The 26142-nt window shown below is 41.0% G+C and overlaps 1 protein-coding gene across 14 annotated transcripts in view; it reads right to left on the bottom strand.

The window, feature by feature from the left end:
* The window catches only part of APBB2 (amyloid beta precursor protein binding family B member 2), a 361605-nt gene that overhangs the window by 160637 nt on the left and 174826 nt on the right, over nucleotides 1-26142 (bottom strand). For all 14 annotated transcript variants that reach the window (XM_070505982.1, XM_070505981.1, XM_044767731.2 and 11 more), the window contains one exon: nucleotides 21476-22291. In XM_070505982.1, the coding sequence (XP_070362083.1) occupies nucleotides 21476-22291 (816 nt within the window). The remainder of the gene's footprint in view (nucleotides 1-21475; nucleotides 22292-26142) is intronic.

Below are 26142 nucleotides of genomic sequence, written 5' to 3'. Positions count from 1 at the left end.
GCATTTTCTCTTATGACCCATCATCTATTTGGCTACCCCAGGTCTTTGGCCCACCTGCTATACCAGCAGTCTCAAAAGTGGGAGTGGTGTAACATGGAAGGAACCCAAGTGTCCATCAACAGATGAATGGATAAGCAAAATGTGGAATATACATACAATGGAATATTATTCAACCTTAAAAAGGGAGAAAATTCTGATACATGCTAAAACATGGATGAACCTTGAGGACACTGTGCTAAGTGAAACAAGCTAGTCACACAAAGACAAACACTTTATGATTCCACTTATATGAGGTACCTAGAACAGTCAGAATCACAGAGACAGAAAGCACAATGATGGCTGCCAGGGGCTAGGGGGAGGGGAGATTAGGGAGTGTTGTTTCACAGGCATAGAGATTCCGTTTTCCAAGATGCAAAGAGTTCTAGAGATAGGTGATGGTGACGGTTGCATAACGATATGAATGTATTTATATCACTGAACTATACACTTAAAAACGGTCAAGATGGTAAATTCTGTTAAGTGTATTTTACCAGATTTTTTTTTAAAAATGGGGGGCTGGCCCAGTGTCGCAGCGGTTAAGTTCACATGTTCTGCCTCAGCAGCCTGGGGTTCGTGGGTTCGGATCCCGAGTACGGACATGGCCCTGCTTGTCAGGCCATGCTGTGGTAGGCATTCCATGTATAAAGTGGAGGAAGATGGGCACAGATGTTAGCTCAGGGCAAGTCTTCCTCAGCAAAAAGAGGATTGGTGGCAGATGTTAGCTCAGGGCTAATCTTCCTCAAAAATAAACAAATAAATAAAAATAACATAAAAAATGGGAGTGTGGCAAGACAGTCTACTGGGATTGTTAAAAAAGTATATCTTCTATTTATACTTAGTTGTTATCTCATCCATTTATTTCTATTTTTGTATGTTGTACTTGTGAACATAATATATTAGCATGTTGCAAATGTGTATGAGTTATGAACAAATATACAAATGGTCAGGATGTATACTCAAATATCAGAATGGACAATGAAAAAAGTTTGCAAAAGACCAGATTTCCTAAAAAGAAATGTGGATCCTAAGCCTACCTTAGAAGGTGGGCCTGAAACTATATCATTAAACAGAGCAAAATTTACAGACTGGGATGCAGGGGAGGGTGTGCAGGGAGGGGAGGAGCCTACAGCACACAAGTAACTGGCCCAATAAAGACATTCAATGGGCAGAGCGGGCTCTGGGGTCCAGATCCATAAAATCTACTTTAATGCAGGTTCCATTCTCCTGGCTCCAAAACAATAACTCAGACCCATGTTACCACCAAATCAAAGGAATCACCAACAAGCATCACTAAATCTTTTGGGAAACTAGATAAAATGAAAGTAGGGAAGGAAAGACTATTTATTGATTCCTGCCATGTGCCAGGAATATCCTTTACATAAGTACAGATATACTCATACATTCATGTACACAAACACACACTTTCCACATATACTTTGCAGATATTATTAGCTCATTCAGTCATCACAGGAATCTTTTGAGGAAGTTGATATGAGCCCTTTTTAAAAATGAAGAAACTGAGGCTCAGAGATACTTAGTAACTTGCCCAAGGACACAGAGCAATGAAGCAAATCTGGGATTCGAAAGCTGGTTATATCTGACTCTAAATACCACTCTTTGTCCACTACACCACTGAAATGCAGTGAGCGTAAGAAATACATTTTCTCATCATGATCCAGTAAATACCCATGTATTTATCCAACTGTAAAAACTGTTTTAACCTAAAACTGACAGACTATGCCTAGTCTGTTGCCCAGCATCGTGGAAACGTTCCAGGTGGATCAGGTGTCTAACCTGAGAAAACGTATTCTTTTACAAAAGTGCCAAAAACAAGTGGTGAGGTGCATCCAAAGCCAATCATTTCTCATGAAAAGCACTCATATCATACTGTCTTACACACACACAAACACACACAAAGAACTCAGCATTTCATTAGCTTACCATTCCAAACCTTTCAGACTTCCAGAAGGCCCTTGACAGAACTATGGCAAGCTCCTGGGGGAAACTTCACATCGATGGAATCCAGACCAAATATGCCATCAGGCAGGAAACGTGTGGTGGGTCCAAGTGCACCCATATGGGCAAAGTAATGCAGAGTCAACAGTGATTTATTTCAGCCCAAACTACATCCATCATTTGAAAACTATGTTTCACCATGCTACTCCAAACTGTACATGGCATCTTCTCTTCCACTTCTGCCAAGAACAGCAAAAAGTCTGGGATTCAGTTCATGAAGGTTTAAATTGGATTTATAAGCTCTAGAGAGGCAAATGGAAGAAAAGAGAAGCAGAGAGAACCCTGAATAGTGAGGGGAGGGTGGAGGAGTTAGTCTGCTGCCTACACAGACTTCTGGTTATTCTGGATTGGGTTTTGATTTTTAAATTGCTTACTTTGCTTCCTAGTATTGATAAAAAGTCTCCTGGAGAATGTCATGTATTTTGAAACTTACACACTCATATTGACATTAACCTGTTTTATCCTTAAGGTTAAGAATGGAACATTCACAACACTTTAGATGAAATTATAGTGGGTCAGAGTGATATATACCAAGTGATTCTGTTTATTTTTTAAAAACATAAGCAAAGAATGCCGAAAATAATACACATGGAGTTCTAACTATAGAAATTTCCTCCTGCTTCTTGGTCCTGAGTTTGAAGGGAGGTGATTTTGTTTGTTTTTAGCAAATAAGCAGATGTCTCAAAATAGACACACTTTTAAATTTACAGCTTTGAAAATTCTCCTTCCCTAATTCCAGTTTATCCCTCAGTTTCCCAGGTTTCTTTTAGAATCTGTAGAGCACCAGAAGTTATTTTACCCAAGGATGTTATTCATCTTACCCTTTTCAGAAGGCAGGCTGCAGTTTCTCATAAGAAGCCTCTATGAGAATGGTCAAAATGGTATGAAACTAGAAAGTTATAGAAATGCTACCAGGGACAGTGCTCTACCGTCAGTAGAAATTCATTCTTATCCCATTTCTCTCTGTCTACCTCTCTCTCTCTCTGTCTCTCTCCCACAGACACAGACCACAAACTCATACTGAGAGTAATGGAGTGAAAATTGTCAATTAAGGCAAAGAATAGAGAGAAAAGCATCTTTGCTAACACTCTCTGCAGTTAATGCTCAGAATAACTGTTTGAGAATGAAAACAATGACCCCTCACCTGACCAGTTATCAATGCAGCTTCTGAGTTCACGTTACCAGCTATAGACTCACCTTCTGGTATAATTAAATAACATTTTAGATATCTCCTGGGCACTGTTCTTGGATGCCTCATAAATAAATAGTGAGGAAGGGGGCAAACTGACACTTGCAAAATTGTTCAATGGGGAGCGTGGGGTGGCTGGATAGAAATGCTGGGACCTTCTGCAAGTCACTCTGGCATGAGGCAAGTCACCTAGTGAGTAGGAGTGTCAAGAGCAGAAGCCAGACCTCATCCAGACCCAGGGGACTGCACCACCCACAGGACACCCCTCTTCCCCACCCTTTCAATTTAGACTGATCCTCACGGGCAACGACCTACAAACCAAACTCTACATGGCTTGATGGAAAGCAGGCCAGTCTTCCATTCGCAAGGTCTCCACTCTATTAAGAACTGTCGCCTTGTCTGCACATTCTAGTCTCTTCTGCTGCTTATCTGAAAGTATTTTCTGTTTGTGTACACAATCATGGTCCCTCTTTTGTCTCTTTCTGTGCCTTTCCTTTAGTTGAAGAGTTAATTTTTCCATATGGGAATATTTGTAAAACCAAATTTTCACTGAGCCCTCACTGTATTCCCAGCACAGTGCTAAGTCCTCCACACGCCTTACATCATTTAATCCTCACCACCACCTGGTGAGGGAGCTGCTACTATTAACCCCATTTTACAGAGAGGGAAATGCATGATGTTAAGGGACTTGGCCACAGTCATCCATGTAGCAATGTCAGAGCTGGGATTTTAAATATTCAATCTTCATGCTGCATCAAAGCTTACGTAACAGGTTCCATTTTAGGGTTAAGAACCAGAGAAAAGATCTCTAGTGGTTTAATTTCTGGAGCATACAGCAATTAAGAACTGTTCTTGCCCTAAAGGAAATGAACGTCTTATGCATGTTTTTCATTAGGATTGCAATTCTTGTTAAATTTTGGCCAGGTCAGTGTCAACTCTAACAGGAACACAGAACTTTAAACTGAAAGCACTAAAGCAGATCCTGTGTCAGCACTGGAGCTGTGCTTCTCAAGCTTGGTGTTTAAAGGATCCTCTGAAACGCTAGCTAAAATGCAGGTTCCTGAGACCCACCTCCTAAGTCTGATTCTGTAAGGCACAGGTGGGGCCCAGGCACCTACACTGTAAGGCATGCCTAGGAGATTCTGATGCAGGTAGACCACAGGCCAAACCTGGAGGAAACAGTGACTTAAGGGCTGCAATGAGACTTCCTCCAAGACTTGACAATGAAGGAAATAGGATTGTTTTTGGAGTTGTCTTTAACAGTTGAATCAGCCAATGGATCAAAGCCAAGAAATGGAATGGGACAAGATGGCTCCCAAACATAGTGTGAGTGATATTGTGAGGTAATAAATATATACAGTCATGCATCACTTAATGATGGGATACGCTCTGAGAAATGCGTCACTAGGCTATTTTGTCTTTGTGTGAACGTCATAGAGTGTACTTACACAAACCCAGATGGTACAGCCTACTACACATCTAGGTTACATGGTACTAATCTTATGGGACCACCATTGTATATGCAGTCCGGGGTTGATCGAAACATCACTATGCAGTGCATGACTGTATTTGGTCTTCGTTTGGTTCTTGGAGAGCTCCTAAAACCCTTGTGATTTCCTGAGTGATATGGGTTAGAGAGCATCCTTTGTTATTCATAATAAGATCCACAAACCACACCTGACTTTCCATTAATCAGATGACTCCAGATGGGACCCTAGATAGCTTCTGGATGTGGGCTGGTTGGCAGAGGAGAAGGAAATCAGAGGGTTGGAATTTTCAGTCTCATCCTCCAGAGATGACATTGAGTAAACTGAGTCAATAGATTGAGTCAATCACCAATGGACAATGATTTAATCAATCACGTCTGTCTATGTAATGGGACCTCCATAAAAACCCTAAACGAAGGAGTTTGGAGTTTCCTGGTTGGTGAACAAATCCACGAGCCAAGAGGGTGGCACACCCCAACTCCACAGAGACAGAAACTATTGTACTCAGGAATGTTTCAGACCTTGCCCTATACACCTCTTCACCTGGCTGTTCATTTGTATCCTTCATATTCTCCTTTATAATAAACTGGTAAATGTACGTAAAGTGTTTCCCCTGATTCCGTGAGTCATTATAGCAAGTTATCATTCTCACGAGAGGGTCCTGGGAACTCCTGATTTGTAGCCAAGTTGGACAGAACTGTGGGTAACCTGGGGGACCCACTCCTTGTGACTGGCATCTGAAGTACGGGGCAGTCTTATGGGACTGAGCCCTGAACCCATGGGGTGTGCACTCACGCTGGGTAGCTAATGTCAGAAGTGAATTAAATTGTAGGATGCCCTGTTAGTGTCTGCAGAGAATTGGTTGGTGTGGTAAATCCACACATTTGGTGTCAGAAGTGTTCTGTGTAGGTAAAATACAGATCATAGTGGTAAGAATAACTTATCTTTAACTCAGTAGAAAATACTACTATATCTTAGGAAAGACTGTGTCAGCTTAGGTGGCTTAGAAAAAGCAGATCATAGATTCAAATTGCAGAGAAGAGGGAATCTTAGCCAATGCACTTCAAGGATTCTAGGTCCCTGGTAGCATCACCCCAAGGGGAAGCAGTACAGGATGCATCAGGCTTCCCAGCTGATGCTAGTTAAACATTTGATTCCTCTGACCCCCCTTTGGCTAAAACCATGTTCCCCAAACAACCTTTCGCTTATGTCTGGGTTTCCCGTGTGGTTGTCTAGAGGGAGAGAATGCCTAGTCATGCAATTTAGGGCAAATGAGGCCATGTGATAATGATTTGGGAAATAATATACAAGCACTAAGAGTATGCACTGACTCTGTAACATCAAGAAATCCAATACCTGGGAGAGTGATCGTTCTTATCATAAATTAATAAGCTATTTTGGCTGTAATATTTCAGTCTCAAGAACTTGATTAATAAGTCCATCCCGAAGAGATGGATCTGCTTTTAAAGCCTAGTTTTGGAGCCTGTCAGCTAGACCACAGGCCACGGTCACAAATGCCACTTGGTAAAGTGTGTCGGGTGTCTTATCTGGCAGAGACCCTCAATGTCAACTTGTGAGTGGAAAAATATGGTTATCTTTCTACATGCGGCCCCTTCATTTTATTATAGAGGAGAAAAAATAAGAGAAATAGAACATGTCATCCTTCTATTTAATAGCTCAATAATTGGTGATTGACATATCTAGCCATTATTCTAGAAATATGGCTAAATCAAATGGGGAAAAAGAACAGACTGGTTGAAACCATTATACTATTTCATTGGTTTTTTGGGCAGTGCCCTAATACTACTCAACCTGGTTAAGTCACCCATATTCCCACCCCATCCTTATCCTGTCACTCTTCTAAATCTAAGTATGCTTAAAACAACACACCAAAAGAACATATGAGGGGCTGGCCTGGTGGTGTAGCGGTTAAGTCTACGCACTCTGTTTCAGCGGCCTGGGGTTCACAGGGTCGGATCCCAGGTGCAGACCTACACACCGCTCATCAAACCATGCTGTGATGGTGTCCCATATACAAAATAGAGGAAGACTGGCACAGATGTTAGCTCAGAGACAATCTTCCTCAAGTAAAAAGAGGAAGATTGGCAACAGATGTTAGCTAAGGGCCAATCTTCCTCACCAAACAAAAAAGAGAGAGAGAGCATATGAAAGTCCCAAACACAGTAGAAGAATTTGGTGTCTAAGTAACAAAGATCTGAATCTCCCTGACTTCTCTCAAAGAGCCACAGCTCTAACCTTATGACATTACCCCCTGGCTGTTCCCAATTGTCTCAAACTTACACAACTAAAATCAAAAACATCATCTTTCTCCAAAAACTAGCTCTTCCTCCCAACTTCACTATTTCTGAAAACTAGCATTTTCTTAGTCTTTGAACTGAAAATCTGACATCTTTGATTCTACTCTCTCCCTCACCATCCATATCCAATCAATCACTAAATCCTAGACATTCTTCCTTTCTTCCATTTCAGTTCTACTTTAAAAGCTACTAGTCTCCTCTAGTCCTCATCATCTCAAACAGGTTACTGTGGGACCCTCACCACTGCCTGTCTCCTTTGTCCCTCCAACATATTCCAGCCACCAAGGTCAGACGTACCTTCCTCAAACTCCACCTTACAAATGGCACTCCTTTTCTCATCACCATCCGTCATTTTTCACTAACAAAAGCAAGTTCACAATTACACATTAGCATTCTCCAATCTGGCCTCCACCTGCCTATCTGACATCCCAAATTAGCCTTCATGGACTCTCCTCTCCAATCAAATTGTCCTCACACCTAGAGCAAGAGTTCCCAAAGGGGATTTCAGGAGGACACTGAGGTCAAAATTATTTTCATAATATTAAGATGTTATTTACAGTCTTTTTACTGTGTTGACATTTAACTGATGAGGCGCAAAAAATAATGGATAAAATTGCTGGCATCTCAGCATGAAGCAAGACAATGGCATAAATTATACTGCAATTACTGTATTCCCCAACGCTACATAATCCTCCTAAAAACAATGCCAGTTTCACTCAAGAATAGCCCTGTTGAAGAAGTTAAAATGATTAATTTTATTAAATCTCAACCTTTAAGCATACACTTTTAATGTAAGTAGGCATAAGGCACTTCTGCTGCCTATGGAGGGAGGAGCATTGTTTCAAGGAAAACCACATGCAACAAACACTCTTTTTACTTGAAATAATGACTGACAGACAAACTACCATTATTCAAATTTAGGTACTAGGCAGATACTTTCTCAAAAATGAATGAGGTGAGCCTGTCATTTCAAGGAAAACAACTGACAGCATTTGTCGCCAAGGATAAAATGAGAGCTTCTGAGCAAAAATTAGAATTTCAGAAAACCTGTATCCACCACTGTGGGCTTGACAGCTTCCCAATAATTCATGACTTTTCTGAAGAGATGGGTCGTGAGATTAATGAACGTAATGTTTTCATATTGTATAAGGAAATGTGTCAACATTTGGAAGATCTCCATAACTCACTGAACCAATATTTTGCAATTCACCAATGCATGATGTTACAAAATTACGTATGGGTAAAACATCCTTTTAAAATGCCTGACAGACCAATGGATTTTAATATAACAGAGTACAAAAAAGTTTACTATTGTGGTTTCAGATTCCACACTGTAACTAACCTTTAAGAAACCATCAAGTTTTGGTGTAACATCAAAAAAGAATATCCACAATTACCCGAAAAGGCTATTAAAATATTCCTCTTTGTTCCATCTACATATCTGTATGAGACTGGCCAGATTTTCTTCATCTACTTCAATCAAAACAAAGTAATGAGGGGCCAGCCCCCTGGCTGAGTGGTTAAGTTTGCGTGCTCCACTTCTGCGGCCCGGGGTTTCACCAGTTCGAGTCCTGGGCGCAGAAGTGGCACCGCTCATCAAGCCATGCTGAGACAGCGTCCCACGTGCCACAACTAGAAGGACCCACAACTAAAAATACAAAACTACGTACCAGGGGGCTTTGGGGAGAAAAAGGAAAAATAAAATCTTTAAAAACAAAGTAGAGAGACACACTAAAGGTAGAAGCAGATAAAAGAATCTGGCTGCCTTCAATGAAACCAGACAATAGAGATGTAACATACAAAATAATGTGACTTCTCTCAGTAAATTGCTAGCTTTGAAAAAAATGGTTTTCATAAAATATATTCTTTGTTAACATTAGAGTTCTTATTCTTTTTTAAATGAATAACTTTTTTTGACAGCGTAAGGGGGTCCCCAAGACCAAAACATTTGCGAATACTGCCTTAGAGCAATCTCTTCTTTTCCTTTCTTCCAGCTTCTTTCTGTGTACCCACTACTTTACATCTCTAAACGCCATCTTTCAATTCTATCCTCTTCTTGAATCGCATGAAATGCCTTACTTATCTGGAACATCCGTTCTACACACTTGGAAAAAAATCTACCTGCAATCACTACCTATTGTTTGGAGATAAATGTATTCATTCCACATTATTTTATTTATTTTTTTTTTTTGAGGAAGATTAGCCCTGAGCTAACATCTGCTGCCAATCCTCCTCTTTTTGCTGAGGAAGACTGGCCCTGAGCTAATGTCCATGCCCATCTTCCTCTACTTTATATGTGGGATGCCTGCCACAGCATGGCTTGCCAAGCGCTGCCATGTCTGCATCTGGGATCCGAACCAGTGAACCCCAGGCTGCTGAAGCGGAACATGCGCACTTAACTGCTGTGCCACCGTGCCGGCCCCTCGCATTATTTTTTTAACACGAGCATGTCCTAGCCACTGCTTATTCTATGTGCTGAGGATCTAGCAGTGAACAAAACTGACTAGACCCCTTTCTCCTACAGCTTGCAGTCCAGTGTCACTATTCAAACTGTGGTTGCGCACCAGAAATATCAACATCACCTAAGGGAGCTTGTTAAAAATATTGAATCTCCACAATTAACTTTTTTTTTTTAATTTTTTAATGCAGAATCTCAGCCGAGACCTACTGAATCAGAATCTGCATCTCCACAAGATAGATCCCCAGGAGATTCTCCTGCACATTATCATTTGAGAAGCAGAGGATTTATGCATCTCCCTAATCACTGTGAACTTCTTGGAGGTAAACTATTACCTTTAATTTGTTGTACTGCTAGTATAAATAATACAATTTACTTGTTATGCTAATCATCCATTCAAACATGAGTACACTGTATGGACTCATTTCTGGGAATTAAAAAAACAACACAAATGCAGAAAAGCCTACATCCCGAAGAAGCTTTCCATTTCACAGCAAAGATAAGACAATGATTATAATGACAGCCAAGATTTCAAAGAACGCTTTCTGTGGACCAGTCATCCAGTCAAGGGCTTTATGTAACAATCTTATAAGGTGGGTACCATTATTGTTCCCACTTTAGAGATAAGAAACTTGGGGCTCAGAGGTTAGGAAAGTGGTGGAGCTGGGATGAGTCAGCATGTGGTAAATGCCATAAGGGGGTTGAAGAGGCTTAACAGAATCTTGAGGAAGGAGCCTGTGAGTTCCTTTTTCTTTTTTTTTGAGGAAGATTAGCCATGAGCTAACATCTATGCCCACCTTCCTCTATTTTATATGTGGGAGCCCTGCCACAGCATGGCTTGATAAGCAGGGTGTAGATCCACACGGGCGGACCCTGGGCCACCGAACCAGAGCATGCGAACTTAACCACTGAGCCATCGGGCCAGCCCCCTGTGAGTTCCTTGAAGGAAAGATTATGCTTCAACCTAGGAATCACCCAGAGCACTAGCTCAGTTCCTTGAACATATTAGGAACTCAGCAGACATTCATCGATTGAAAGTATGTGAGTGGATTACGGTTAACCTATCATCCTTGCTAAAAGTATCCTAAAAACAAACAGTCTAGATTTTACCAATCCAATAACCCTTAACTCCACTAACGATACAATGGACCTGGGGTGAAAGTGTTTCTCTCTGATATATTACATATGGAGTCCATTCTCTGACTTGGGGCTCTTGTTCCATAGTCCCATAGAGAAAAAATAATCAGGAGACACAGGGACAAGATATCAACTAAAAGGTGAACGACACTTGGAAATCCTGAAAGAAGCTGATGCTTATTCTGGAGAAAGAAATTAAGAGCAAGAGGTCATGGAAAGTCTCCCGTGTCGATGGTGAGGAAGGGATGAAAGGAAACATTGGTTAAAGGTCCCCCACAGGACATATCCCTGGAGCAGACACAGAAAAGCAAAGTAGAAACTGAACAGTTAGACCATTACTGAGAAATGTCCCTAGAAGCTTCCATCACCAGGTATCTCGCCACCTCCAACCCTTGGACTTCTCTTGCTACACCTCCCATCAGCCCCTTCCCAACGGTTTGGAGTAGGGTCATCTCTGTTCTCTCACTTTCTGACAACTCCACGTGGAACTGTGACTACATTTTCTTCTAGAACATTCTGAGGAAAGGTTCTATGGTTCTATTAATATTGCTCTATATGTCTATTAGGGATTAAACAGGCTTTCATGGGCCAGCCATCTTGTATACCTTGTATAACCTTCATATATACTACCATTTATATAAGAAAAAGTGTCCTGGTAACAAACAAACAACAGACCAAGACCAGCTTCCCAAACAAGCCATTTAAAGGATGCAGGTCTACCTTAATAATATCCCAGATGTGCTAATTCAGTTCTACAGGAAGACTTCTTCAAATAACACTGAGGGAGAAAAATAATCAACTAACAATATCGCTAATGATACTAAGGAAGAATACTTGTGAGGATTAAATTCAATCATATTCAAAGGTAAATCTATAGAAAACAAAACAAAAAGAAAAAACTAAAAGCTCACATACAATAAATATCATCTCCCCTTTTAGGTAGCAACACGAAAGTTCTGGAGTTGAGGTCATCCCGTTCTCTCACTTTCCGACCATTCCACATGGAATGCTGACTACATACGATTTTCTAATAGTCAAATAATTCCATTTTTCCAGTCAAATCTGTTCAAATATGAAGCTTTTATTTCACTATTTTGCATCCAAGGGGTCTAACAGAGAAAATCAATATATAAATTATAAAGGTAATTGGTAACTACCCCTCACATTTATGAAAGCAAATGGGGTATATTAACTGAGTCAGACTCAAGGCAAAAAATTTATGAACCACCCACATCCTAGCTTTTGAAAAGCTAATGTTTTCCCTCTTCTAACCAGATTAACAGATGGAGAACTCTGAGAAGTCATCTAAAGATGTCTTTGGAAATTTCAAGCATGCTTTGCTTAACAGTTCATGTCACACTCTATAATTCTACCAGAAGGCATGGGACTGAGACTAGGAGGACTATGATTAAAAGAAGTTTGCAGATCCAAGGATGTTGCTACTACGGCATTACACTTGTGTGCAGCTGCAACAGGCAAGACCAACATTAGCCTAGCTCTTTCCACCATAATAGTTCCATGTGTATACGACAGCTGGCTCCATTGACACTTGTGAGCAGGGGTCCATAAGCCCAATGCCTTGAGCAGCAGAGGACAGGACCCACCTAAAGGGCTTCCACTGACTGTTGCCTCTTTGGCATTTGAGCCCAGTGTTGTGAGATTTCTGGATTTACAAGAGAAATGACTCATATTTTTATGTAAAAGCTCCCAATTTCTAAGCATTGGTATCAAATTCAAAGTTTTCTAAAACATTGTCTACTGTACAAAACCTGCCTGTGGGTTGTCTGTACACTCCCCAGAACCATCCATTTGTGATCTCTGATGCTTTCTTGGCATCATATTGCCTTTGCATTGCCCTCAGGTTAGAGTCATATCTTTTTCTTTTATATTTGGCATAGCTCATGAGAAAATCCTGTATGTTTGGCAAGGAATGTCTCTCAAAGAGAGGTAAAAAAAACCATTGCTATTACTGATAACCCTGTCTGTCTGTTCTTCAGCTTTGGTCTCCATCTCCATATGCCAAGTGCCCTGAACTAGCCCACTCTGCAGGGCGGAACCATCCCACTAAATGTGAAGATTTACTCTATCTTTATCATGGTTTTCTGCCTTTTCCACACTTATTCCCAATCTCAGTTGGGTTTATGGTTTCAGATTCCCCAGTATCAGGTCCACACCTCTACAATAAAGAATTTGGACAACAGCAACCCCAAAGTATCTTGAGGTCCCTTGCAGCATATTCGATTCACTTACCAATTCTCAAATACCTGCAAGTGTTAGTTTTCCTTCTTGAAAAAATTGAATATAATATTCTTGCAAATATCCTCTTACATCTCCTCTGTGTTGCATATATTAAGGACTTATCTATTGAAGACATCTTTACTGGGTTGAATACTATTCTCCCCAATTCGTGTACATTCAGAACCCTAGAATGTGACCTTATTTGGAAATAGGGTCTTTGCAGATACAAACAGTTAAAGTGAGGTCATACTGGATTAGGTGGGGCAGGTTCTAAGTCCCATGACTGCTGTCCTTATAAGAAGGCCACAGATTGCAGACACAGACTGCAGTGATGCAGCTACAAGCCAAGGAATGCTAGGCATCGCCAATAACCACTGGAAGCTTGGGAGAGCCAAGGAAGGAGCCTTCAGAGGGAGCATGACACTGGTGACACCCTGATTCTGGACTTCTAGCCTCTAGAACTGAGAGAATAAATTTGTTGTTTTAAGTCACCAAGTGTGTGGTAACTTGTTGCAGTAGCCCTGAGAAAATAATAAAACATCTAGACATCTTACCCACTTCTTTGCTTGGAAACTTAGGCTGCCCATTATCTGGGGTGGGCTTTATCTTTTCAAACTTACTCAGGCATGGCATGTGCAGAAAGGGACAAAGAACACAGGGACACATTTGAGAAAGCACTCTGCATACAGTGGGGCTTTATCCATGAAGACAGGAAACTGAATGTGAGCTCTCTGAGGTCACAGACTGGTTCTAATTTATTTATGTCTCAGGCACCCAGCACAGTACACAGAATAGACTGTTAAAAAAAGGATTGGCATGTCTATGTATATGTGAATTAACAAATTAAAGGATGAATGGATGAACTAATGAACAACAGCATGATGAATAAATTCACACACTCTTGGACTGCTGTTAACTCACATGGATAATACTGCTCAGCGCAATCATGGTAAAGTTCCAGATCCATTTCAAATCCCCCTAGATGTAGATAAGTTCAAGCTTGCTGACTATGTGGATGTTTCTGTACCCTCTTGACTTTTAAAACCATAAATCTCTCTATGTATTTATTAACTTAAGGCTCTTTTATGAGGATAATGAATCCGGGCAGATAGTTCATGATGAAATTTGGCCAGAAAATTTCCACAAGTGGCCGGTTATATTTTTGTCTCTATGATCCCACTGAGTCACAATCTCAGTGGCTACATGCCCTCCTCCAAGGGCACAAGGGATCACCAGCACTTCTGAAAGACTTGATGCAAGGCTACTAAAGGACTCCCTCCAGTCGCTTCCTAGGCAGCCACTCTCTTCCACACCACCCTCTTCTCTGAAGCTAAACATCTCGCCAAACTGGGAACTAAAATTTTTGCTTTCAATATGCCAGTAAAGCAGAGAGAAGAGTAGGGAAGAAATCATTGATTAAACTTCTTCAGGGATTAATAAAAAAGAAAAGAAAGAGATTCCTTACTTTTCAACAGCTTTCAGGGGCAATGATCTCCCCAGATCTCCATCCATTGAAAGTCTATTCAGTCTCCAGCACAGATAACTTCAAGTGCCTGAACTTCCCCACCTCAACCAAGTGAAATTTCTTCTTCCTCTAAGCACCCTCTACCCCCCAGTACTCCAGCCTCTCACAGCTCCTTCCTGGTTCCATGTTGAACATCTACTGTCTTGCGCTCATTACCAGACTGTCAGACTTTGGCAGCCAGTCATTTCATTGGATTCACCCTCTTGTTCCCTGAACTACTTAATATAATACTTTATAACGGGAGGCAAAGAAAACCATCTTGAAAATTCAACTGGATATATTTTTTTTGTCTAGAACTTTCTAAAAATACTGAATTAAGCAAAATCATTTTCTTCCTTAAGTTCATGGGGTGAGATGAGAAATATTTTTATACATCTTACCCCCCCAGGTGCTAAAAGCTAATTTAGAAATCACACCGTCCACCCTAGAACACAGTGTGTCCGAGCTATTTTGGAAACATCTCACATCTGTCTTCTTGAATTCCTCCTGTCACATCAGGGAACTCTCAGCTGAGAGGACAAGACAGGAAGGATAGTGAATCACTAAAGGGTGCTTAAAAGATTAAAATTAATTCAGCAGGCAAACTAACTGAAAACCGAGCCTTGCCTATATGCTAGAATTTTTTTGCATGTGTGTGAAGAAGATTGGCCCTCAGCTAACATCTGTTGCCAATCTTCCTCTTTTTGCTTGAGGAAGATGAACCCTGAGCTAACAACTATGCCAATCTTCCTTGAAGCGGAACGCACCAAACTTAACCACTATGCCACCAGGCGGGCCCCTAGCATTTTTGTTTTTAAGGGATGGGAGCTTTTTAAAAGCAACTTAAAAATCATTTATGGTTAAAATTACCAAAAACCATTTGACATAAAATAAACATTTAGAAGTTTTAAAAAGTGTTAATAATACAAACTTGTCCAAAGCTCTAATACTTCTAAGCTAGCGAAGATCAGAAATGAGAAGTGCTGCCAATTGTGTTGACATAATTAGGTTTGTGACTTGGCTTTCACCCTCACCAACTAGCCAGCTTGAAAAAGAATTCCACTTTGCTTGCCTGATGACTGGAAACCAATCAATTTAAGACAAGAAAGGATTCAAACTCTAGAGCAACAGGGATCAGCCCGCAATGTAAGGCAAAGTGTGAAGGCAACTGAAACCAAAACAGCCCTTTTCCTTGGCATTGCCTTTCTGGACTTAGAGACCTATAGAGTCAATACAAAGAATGTTTGTGGTAGCCTAGGATATAAATAAGAATCATCCTATCCAGGTGCTCTAAACAATTATTTTACACAAGTTACGCCTACTTTTTCTATTTCTATCGGTGAACTGACGTAGCAAACCTCAGAGAGCACAAGTTTGTGGTCCAGCTCCATCTATCCAACCAGCAAACAGATACCATTAATGTACTGTGTGGAGAGGGTCAGACCCACACATAATGAAGACTTGGCTCCTGCCTTCATGGAGCCCTAAGTCTAAATGGAAACTGCTGAGAAGGTTACAAACCACTGAGAGGAACATGAAGACAGGGACCTGGAAACATTTCTTTGGGGGGAAAGAGAAAAGACTTTCAACAGCTCAGAGGGTCTCAAAAGGTTTCACAGAGGAGATGATGTTTGAACTAAATCTCAATTGCTCAATAGGAATGGAAAGGTCCTCTGAAATCTAATTTTCCATTTTCCAGGTTCTCAAGGTAACTACCACACACACCCAGTTGAAGTGCAGCCTCTGGGGCCACATTCCCATAACCCAAGACTATGGTAAGGTAGGAAACCACTGGACGCTGTGCCCAAAGACCTCGGTTCAAGTTCCAGTATGGCCACCTGAGTGGCAGAAAGTATCATAAACAAGACCTGACACACGGTAGGCACACAGAATTTCACTGCGCCTTCTCCAATAACTGGTTATTCAGCCTCACCTTTTACGAGGCAACATCATCAATTAAGTTATAAAATAAACCCAATATCAAAAGCAGACATTGATAAAGATATAACATCAAATGATCTACTCAATACATCAGGGCCATTCTGGGATATACAAATGGCCTCCATTTTTATTCAATTAATCATTACTATTTACTAAGTTTACTTGCTATATTTCAGGCAGTGACAACACAGAGATGAAGACAAATCAATCCCTGCCCTTAGGGTATAGAAAGTCCTTACTAAAATCAGAGTTCAAAATACAGGTAATTCATAATTAAGAGAGAAGTCAACTTTTATATGGTACTGCTGTACTGATAACGATGATCACTAATAAGAATAAGCAATAATAAGTGATATGATGATTACTACTAATAATAATCAATAAATAATAATATTAAGCTCTTGCTATATGCCAGACACTGTTCCAAGAGCTCTTCAAAGATGCTCTGACTTAATCCTCACAATAGGTGTATGCCAAAACCCTACTATCACTCCCATTTTACAGAGGAGAGGCTATGTAAACTGCCTCCATGTAACAGAGCTGGGATTTGAACTCAGGAAGTGGACTCACTCTCAATGATAAGTTAATGAAGCATCAGGCCCATTGCCACATCATCTGGATTTGGTTTTCTCTGTGCATATCCTGCCTTTGTACACGTTAGTAATGAACCTAATTTTGAAATAGCTATTCCACAAGATCCACTCGTTTCATACTCTGTATCTTCATTTTTAGTAAACTCCACATTAAACGTAAGCTACACGTTGGTGCCAACAAGGTACTGAAAGCTGTACCCAGATGGCATCAAAATGTCATGTCCTTCTAAAGTTTCCATGAAGCAGACCTAAAACACGGAGAGATTAACAGAGAGACCACACACAATCTGATCAACTTGTATTCATCTGAGCCATTCTGCGTCCCTGGGGCCACTGAGGGAACTGTATCTCTGGGAAAACCCTAACTAGATTAAAAGTTCACTTCCAAGTGCCAAAATGATGCAACTCTTTCTTTTTGAATTGGGGTCAAGACACTCATTTTAACTTTTCTAAACTCCTGAGAAACTTAGTAATTTCACAGATGCTCTTCTTTTTTCTGATAGGCTTTTGTGTTCTCAAAGGACAGACTCCACAGGAGGAACATATCGTATACATGATTGATTGTGCAAAAAAAGTTACTAACACGCTGGAGGGGGCCATTCAGAAAGAAATGGAAATAGGAAGTAGTCAATCTCTGGGTTAGGCAATGCATTTTATCTTATAAATAGCATTCTAACTTGGAAAGGATGCCCCTAAGGTAGAAATGAGTCTGTCCTATTTTTCTAGGCTCCCCAAAGCACAGTCTACAACGCAAAGATAATTGTATCATGATTTAGTCATAAAACACCCACCACTGTGATGAGTATTTATTTAACACAGTAAATAAGCAAATATATACACTTTTTATATATGTACTATGGCACTGCAGACTAGTATCTTACAAAATATTTGCTCTTATTTTTTCTTTTCTTTCAATAGGATTCATGTTTATGATACAAACATGTGTACACTATATAACACATACATAATAAACATTGATCTTACCACTAGAAGTGAAACATACAATATTCCATTTAAACTGATTGTGATCACTGTAAAAACTCTCAGTATGTTTCATCAGAAAGATGAAATCAAAAGAAATATCAATACTGAATAATCGCTTATTTTATTTTACTAATTTATGCAGTGGTCACTACTTGAAACTACCTGATGTATCATCATGAAGTAAAGTGGCTTCTTTTCAATAGGAGTTCACAACTGGCTGTGAGGAAACTCTAAAAGAATTCCCAAATATTATTAATATTAATATTTTGAGACACTGCAGCATGCTGAAACAGGTACAGAGATCCCAAAGTGACCATGTGAAGATAGCAAAGGTTTGGCTTCCAGTATGTTTTTGAAAAACTCAACCTCACTGCTTTAGGGTCATAGCTAACACACTCTTTCAAGCATATTTGATCAAAACATCTATTCTTAGAGACCCATTAAGGGCCGTCACCATATTGTCATCCTTACTTTAAAATTCAGAGGTCTTCACAATCAACATTAAGGGGCCAGCCCCATGGCCAAGTTCGCATGCTCTGCTGCAGTGGCCCAACGTTTCACCAGTTTGGATCCTGGGCATGGACATGGTGCTGCTCATCAGGCCATGCTGAGGTGGCATCCCACATGCAACAACTAGAAGAATCCACAACTAAAAATATACAACTATGTACCGGGGGGCTTTGGGGAGAAAAAGGAAAAATAAAATCTTTAAAAAAGAAAAATCAACTTTAAGAGAGAAAAAGCAACATATCCCCTCAACATGTCAGGCAACTAATCCAGTTCCCATCACGTGCCAAGCCCTGTAATGGGTTCTGTAGAAAAATCCAAAAGAAAGTGATGCCAGCAAATGAGTGGTGAACAGAGAGGACCTGGAAAGGATTCCTGGAGAGGGTCGCAGTGGATGGAGTGGAGTGCACATTTTCACCTTGAACTTCACGCTCTCCACAGGCCCTTACTGACACAAGCACACAATAAGCAAAGAGGCTATGGACAGAGATAACCTAAATACTCAGCAGCGAGGGAATGGCTAAATAAATCATGGAGCTTGAATCTGTGGAGCAGCCTGCCTAACACTTAAAAAGCCCGAGGCCGAAAAATGGTACATCCTGATATGGACTGCTCTATAAAATATATACTTAAGTGGAAAAAGCAAAGCATTCATAAAAAAACATAATGTGAGTAATTTTTCCCTATTTTAACTTTTTACTGGGGAAAATTTTAAACATACAAAATTAGAGAGAACAGAATAATGAACCCTCATATACTCACCTTTAATAATGACCAACTTATGGGCAATTTTGTTTCTGTTTTTTATCCCCTCCCCAGTTATTTTGGAGAAAATCCCCAACACAGTATTATTTATATTAGTTTTATTATGTTATGTTATCTATATTATACTATTATATATATTGGAATATTAGTATACATCTCTAAAAAGAATTCTTTTTTTTCTTTTTTTTGAGGAAGATTAGCTCTGAGCTAACATCTGCTGCCAATCCTCCTCTTTTTGTGAGGATGTTAGCCCTGAGCTAACACCCGTGCCCATCTTCCTCTACTTTATATGTGCGATGCCTGCCACAGCAATGGCTTGACAAGCAGTGCCATGTTTGCACCCGAGATCCGAACCGGTGAACCCCAGGACACCGAAGTGGAACGTGCGAACTTAACTGCTGCGCCACCCGGCCGGCCCCAAGAATTCTTAAACTATATCATTATCTGGGGCCAGCCCCGTGGCCAAGTGGTTAAGTCTGTGTGCTCCACTTCGGTGGCCCAAGGTTTCACCAGTCCGAATCCTGGGCACGGACATGGCACCGCTCATCAGGCCGTGCTGAGGTGGCATCCCACATGCCACAACTAGAAGGACACACAACTAAAAATACACAACTATACACCAGGGGCCTTTGGGGAGAAAAAGGAAAAATAAAATATTTTAAAAAATAAAAAAATAATTAAAAAATATATATCATTATCATAAAATTTAAAATTTATTACAAATGTGGGTGTATGCCTAAAATTTTTTATGCAAGGAAATAATTTGGAAAAAAAACCAAACGCAGTGGCCCTCTTTGGGAAAAGAGGCTAGAGCAAGGAACAAGGGAGATTTTACTGTTCATTTAATACCTTTCAGTAAAATTTAAAATATAACTACACAGAAAGCATCGTGCCTGGAAGAGCAGCAGAAAGGCGGCCACGACCAGGGGAAGACAGCAAGGCCCTAGGTGAGGGCACTGAAAACAGGAGGCAAAGCCTGGATGAGAGGTACTCAAGGAGTCCTTTATGTAGATTCAAACACTAGCAGACGACAGTGTCCATCAGCTACAGGATATGAATTCTGTAAACGGGTAAAAAGTAATGTAGAGTTGTGAACGCAGTGACATTGCTAAACATAATGATGATTTTAATAATGTGTGGGTCCAGACATTTATAAGATGAAATGGACTCATCTCAGCCTTCCTACTGCCATATCCAGCCACAGCAGGCTGATGAAATCTATCACTTAAAAAACTGCAATTTTAAAGGGCACTTCAAAAACACTTCTTGTTTTTTTTTTTTATAGACAAGTTAATGTCTGAACTTTCTCCCTCTCATTTCCTTATGTGTAGGCCTTATAATTTCTCTCCCTTATAGGTTAGAAAAATGCTATTTCCCTCGCTGGTGGTTCTATCTGTTTTGTTATATCCGTATCCCGTTAACAGAGCCCTGGGACCCACTAGGGTAGCTGCAGGGTTACGCTAAAGAAATAAGCCTTTGTGAGTATGAGGTTACATTGAATCCACATCCACAAGTTCTCCACATCATTTAATCTTATGGTCAGTATAATAGGGACTATGAGAAGATGAGGTTAAAAGCAGCTGATTTTTAGGATCCTGTTCATTTCTGTCACAATTTTGACTCCTCTGACGAATCCAAAGACGTTATGAATACAGACAAAAGTCAAGAAAGAGTGGTCTCAATTAGACTAGTTAAAATCCTAAACTTCTGAATATATTTTAACAGAAACACCACTTTCTCACTTTCAAATATCACTTAAACCACGCTAATAACATCTTCTGCAGTAAAGGTCAAAAAGGAAATGTCTTTAATGAATAGACTTTGAACTTTTTGAACTTTTAACTTTTCATTAGCTTGAGCATAAATAAATTCTTCTGAGAACTTTAAAATAGTTGGTTCTCTTAATCGGGTTATATCCTGCCCCACTGAAACTGTATTTCTTCTATTACTTTACTTAACAAAACTAAATATTTCTAGATAGTATCTAGAAATAGTTCACTGGCAGTATAATTTCTAAATAGATAATCTTTTACTGTACTTAACACCAGGGAACTATTTCTTTTACAAGAACGCTTACCAGAACAAACAACTGATGTATGAACCAAAATGAAACTAACCTAAAATATCGGAGAGGAATCTAACAATATTTTCTACGCAAATTGCCCAATTTTACCTCAGGAGGCTCACGTTCTTCTCTGGCTGAAAATGGATTTTTTTGGCCAGTCTAGAGATTTAGTCCATCAATAATTAAAAACACCAAAGAAAGTGCCACCTTCAGCTACACTTTTCGCAGGGGTACCTGTTTCGTCTGGGGAGCTGGGTGAGGCGCTGTCTTGGGACAGTGTCGTCCAGCTGGACTCCTCATCGCTTGGTGCCAGGTTCTGGATCCGGTGTAGCGCGCAATCAGTTTTGGCCCCTGTTTTAGGATGATCCTTCTTGGTCTCCGGGCTGGATGACACTGTGGCTATATGGCCATCTTCAGGACTGAACTGGGGTTTGCTTGGTTTCTGCAGCAGCATATCGCCATTCCCAATGATGGTGGAGGCCTGGCCCTGGCCTGGCTGGGACTTCTCTTCCACAACCCTATGCTGGTTGCCTAAGTTCTGCTCTAGTTCTCTGGTTGAGGTTTCCAGGTCTGCATAGTAATCTAGGAAGCTCTTGGTTCTCCTAGGTGGGGAGGGTAAAATTTCACAGCCCGAGGAGTCCTGCGGGTGGGGCTCTTTACCCTCTAACTTCTCAGAAGTTATGTTGATGACTGCAGTGGGACTGACATTTTTGTTGGGGTCCTGCTGCCCTTGTTCTGCAGCCTTCCGGAGCTGGTTCTCCCCATTTTTCACCAGCTTGATGTTGGCAGAGCCATTTCCCAGCAGGGGCTGGGCCGCTGGATCCGACAGGCCCATTGCTGCCTGGATATTAGTTAGTGCATATTTTTTCCTGCATTTGGGGGGCGTGCTGTTCTTGGTTTCTGTGTGTTTTATTTCGGCATTCAACAGTTCATTGTGGGAGGAACGGAGATTAAGGGTATTTGGTGGTGTGGCCGGGCTGTTCCGATTCGCGACGTCTGTGGGTCCGCTGCTGGCCATAAACACTGGCAAAGTGTCTACACCTGAGTCAGCTGGAAAAAAAACAAAACTGGTCGTTAGATGCCTGCCATGATGAAACTACTTAGCATACAGAAAATGGAAAGCAGTATTGTTTCTGTTGCATATGTTCTTGCAGAATTGACTCCTCTTCCTCTTTATTTTCACTGTTTGCTCACGTATTAAATAGGAGCAAATAAAAGACTTAATGCGGAGACACAAAAGCCAATTTACAGAAAAGCTAAGTGGTCTGACAGTCCAAATTTTACTTAGAATAAAAATATCTCTCCTTTGCATACATATAAAAGCATTTTCTTCTGGTAGCTGGTCTTCATTTATCACACCCTTGAAAATCATTCCCTTTCTAAACATTTACACCACATTTCTACTCTGTAGTTCCCTCAGGCAACAAAAAAGGTGCTCAAAAATCCTCTGGGGCTCCAGCCTTCTTAATTAACCTAAAAGGTCACTGTTCAGTGGTGCCCCATAGGTCCAGGGTAATTTTTTTCAACTATGTTTAGAAATTGTGTTCTGAATGCCTGGAAAAATCAAACCTCCGTTAGAGTTTGCTAACATCTTCGTGAACATTTTTGACCTGGGCTCAGTGTTCATGGCAAACAGAAATTTTGGAGAGATGGCTCAACTGCTCGAGAACATACACACACACACAAAACCATTACTAGTACTGTAGCGTTGAGCCTTTGGTGACAGACGTGTTAGAGCCCCCAAAGGGATCTGAGCATATTCCACTGAATTAAAACACAGACTCAGCTGTCTGCAGTCACCACGTGCTCTCGCAGAGCTCCTGGGAAACTATCTGACAGTAACATTTATCTCAAATATTGTCCGCACCTTCAGTGATTTATTCCATGTGTCTTGCTAGGAAGAAAAAAAGGCTTCTCAGACTAGAAGGGAATAAAACTCATCAGCAAGAATTCCTAAGGTTTCACATTTGTCAGTCTATGAGGAATGACTTCTTTCTTATCTGATCCTTTGCCCTCCACAGAGCTCTGTGAGTGCTACACCAGCAGGAGTTGAACCAAAGCACAGCTCCTAACATTCCTAAAATTGTATTGTGACAACTCCCTCTTCCTCCCCCAGGCAAAACAGGGCCCTCCACAGCAGAGGAGGGCAAGCCTTTCCCTCTGGGAGCTTAGAGGTATCTCTTTCTAGAATCAAATACTCAGGATGGGCTATTTTAGAAAAGAGTCACCCACTCATCCTAGAGTCTGGGTGCTTCCGGGAAGCTAAGCAACATTTGTACACTCTAGGCAGTGTCCATATTTATAACAGAATGACCACATGGCCCAGAGAGACAGTTAAGTGCCGTAACCCAAGTGCTTAGACCTGGGGCCCCATTCCTTAGAATGATTATTTATAAGGATTCCTGCTTACCCAGCACCCCACCTCAACACCTGGCATTCACTTTATAGGAATAGAGAATCCAGTGCCTTTCTCCCTTTTAAACAATACTCTGATGGCTAAATTTTTTAAAAATGTTTCCACTGTTCTGGCCATTACTATCTTTCTATGGCAAACATAAGTTTCAATTTATAACCTCACTCAAGAGTAGCATTTGATATGAGAAGGGCCCACCTCGAACCCACCTGAAGTGTTCCCTGAGACACACCGCCATAACACAGACACACAAGAGAAAATGATATTTAGACTCTTGAGTATTTCGAGTGACATTATTATGAGAAAGGTGGAAATCTGCTGGCTTTTTAAAGATTTTATTTCTCCTTTTTCCCCCCAAAGTCCCCTGGTACATAGTTGTGCATTTTTAGTTGTGGGTCCTTCTAGCTGTGGCATGTGGGACACCGCCTCAGCATGGCCTGATGAGTGGTGCCATGTCTGCGCCCAGGATTCGAACCAGCGAAACCCTGGGACACTGAAGCAGAGCGCGAGAGCTTAACTGCTCAACCACAGGGCCAGCCCCTCTGCTAGCTTTTTAAAAAGCATGGCAAAAAATTTCTATTAGGCTATTTTATGATGCTAGGTACTATATTCTAACAACATTATTAGGGAGAAATTTTTATTTTCTTTGTTTATAACCATAACATTTTCAGAAAGAATACCATCAAAATTTCTAGGTGATGTAATATTTAAGTAGCTTTTATATCCTGGATGTGACGGATGGAAACTTTTAGCCATGTTTTCATCAGCCTTTTGGATCCCATTGCCCTCCCGATGCCCTCTGTAACTCTCCTGCTGGCTAGAAATCGTCACAGGAGGCGTGGGAGAGTTAAGTTAGAACGATAGGACCATCCTAACCAAAACAGCTCTTTATACACTGATTTTATAGATCAAAGCCTGAACACAGTTTGAGTGCGTCTTAGATATTAAATGATGGTATCATCTGGAAGCAAAATGAAAGGTTCAGACCTAGAATGAAGGCAGCCAGGTTAATCCTATGAAGTATGTAGTTGTCTCTAGGAGCTAATACATCGGTTAGGCAGTCACTTGGGCTCAAAATGAAGTAGGTAGCAGTTAGCAAATTCCTAGAAAGACCAAGGCTGCAGGAAGGAGGCCCCCAAAATGGGAGGCAGTGCCCATGAGGAGGAGAGCACACACCTCAGAATCACGGAGAAGGCTCAAGCCCCTCCATGCTACTTATTGCTAAGGGATCTAGGACACCAGAACTTCCGCTTCCTTGTCTGAAAAATGGGGACAATAATAGTTCCTGGTTGTTGTGAGGATTAAAATGAAAAACGGCCGCAGAGAGTTTAGCATAGTCCACAACACTCAATGTGCGCAACCCTCACTCCTTTTTATCCAAGTGACAGAGCAGAGAGCTGCCCCCCAGGGCCCCAAATTAACCAGCCTATTTGGCCTGCGTGACAGAAATGGTCTTTGCAGAGACACACAGAGAGTAAACAGACTAACAAGAAGGGATAAAGAAGTTGGGTCTAGAAGAGTTTAATTATGAGGAAAAACCCCCCACATTCCTCAAGTTCAAGGGGAAGGAGGTTTATGTTTCTTTTTCAAAGAAAAGAAAATCTTATCACATCTCTTTAAACTTTCTAATATTTAGCTGTTTTCTTTGGAGTCAAAAAGCCAAAGAATAAGTCCAAACTCCTTGACAAAACAGACAACTTACTTAAACTCCCCATTTCTTTGCTGTAAATGGGGATAACAATAGTATCAACTCCTCACTGAGCTTTGTTGAGGCCTACAAGAGATGACTGCCAAGCATTTAACCTAACGGCTGGCATACAGGAAGAGCTCAACACGTGTTAGGGATTATTATTATCTCACGGCTCCCTCCTTCCCCACACGCTTTTGTCTCTGACCACCATCTCTCAGGCCACTGTTCATTAAGCACTTTCTTCTTGTCAAGCCCTGTGCTGGGAACAGGGAAATCAAGACACACAGGGTCCCATCTGCTAAGTGCTTTCAGCCTTGTGGAAGACAAACACATAATAATAAGGTGATAGAAATCAACCAGGGTGGGAGTGGGGCAAAGGAGCAAGTGGTCTCCCCACCTCAGGATGGAGATGGTCTGAAGGTAAGATTACCATCTGGGGAGTCTGAGCAAATCAAGACATGAAGGGAGAGGTGTTACAGAGGGAGGGATGGGGCAGAGAGCCCCACAAGACATGCTTCAAGAGTTTGGACTTGACCCTGAGACAGAGAAGAAGATCAAGTACTTCAACAGCAGCATGAAGAATGAATCAGAGGCTGAAGTGTGGGTGTGAGTGGGTGTTGTATTCATTCATGTGTTGGGGGAAGAGAGCATCTTTCCTCCAGCATATTCTCCAAGAAGGAGATGACTATGATGAAAAGACATTAAAGAAGCAATCTAACGTAGGCAGTTAAAACATCAGGGGTTGTCAGGCAAAGAGTGGAATGAGGTGGATAGATGGTGTCTCTGTAACCGAAGAGG

This window comes from Equus asinus, chromosome 3, assembly GCF_041296235.1.
Source record: "Equus asinus isolate D_3611 breed Donkey chromosome 3, EquAss-T2T_v2, whole genome shotgun sequence".
NCBI classification, from domain to species: domain Eukaryota; kingdom Metazoa; phylum Chordata; class Mammalia; order Perissodactyla; family Equidae; genus Equus; species Equus asinus.
The sequence above is the reverse complement of the archived record's forward strand: the minus strand, read 5'-3'. Positions and strand labels throughout refer to the sequence as shown.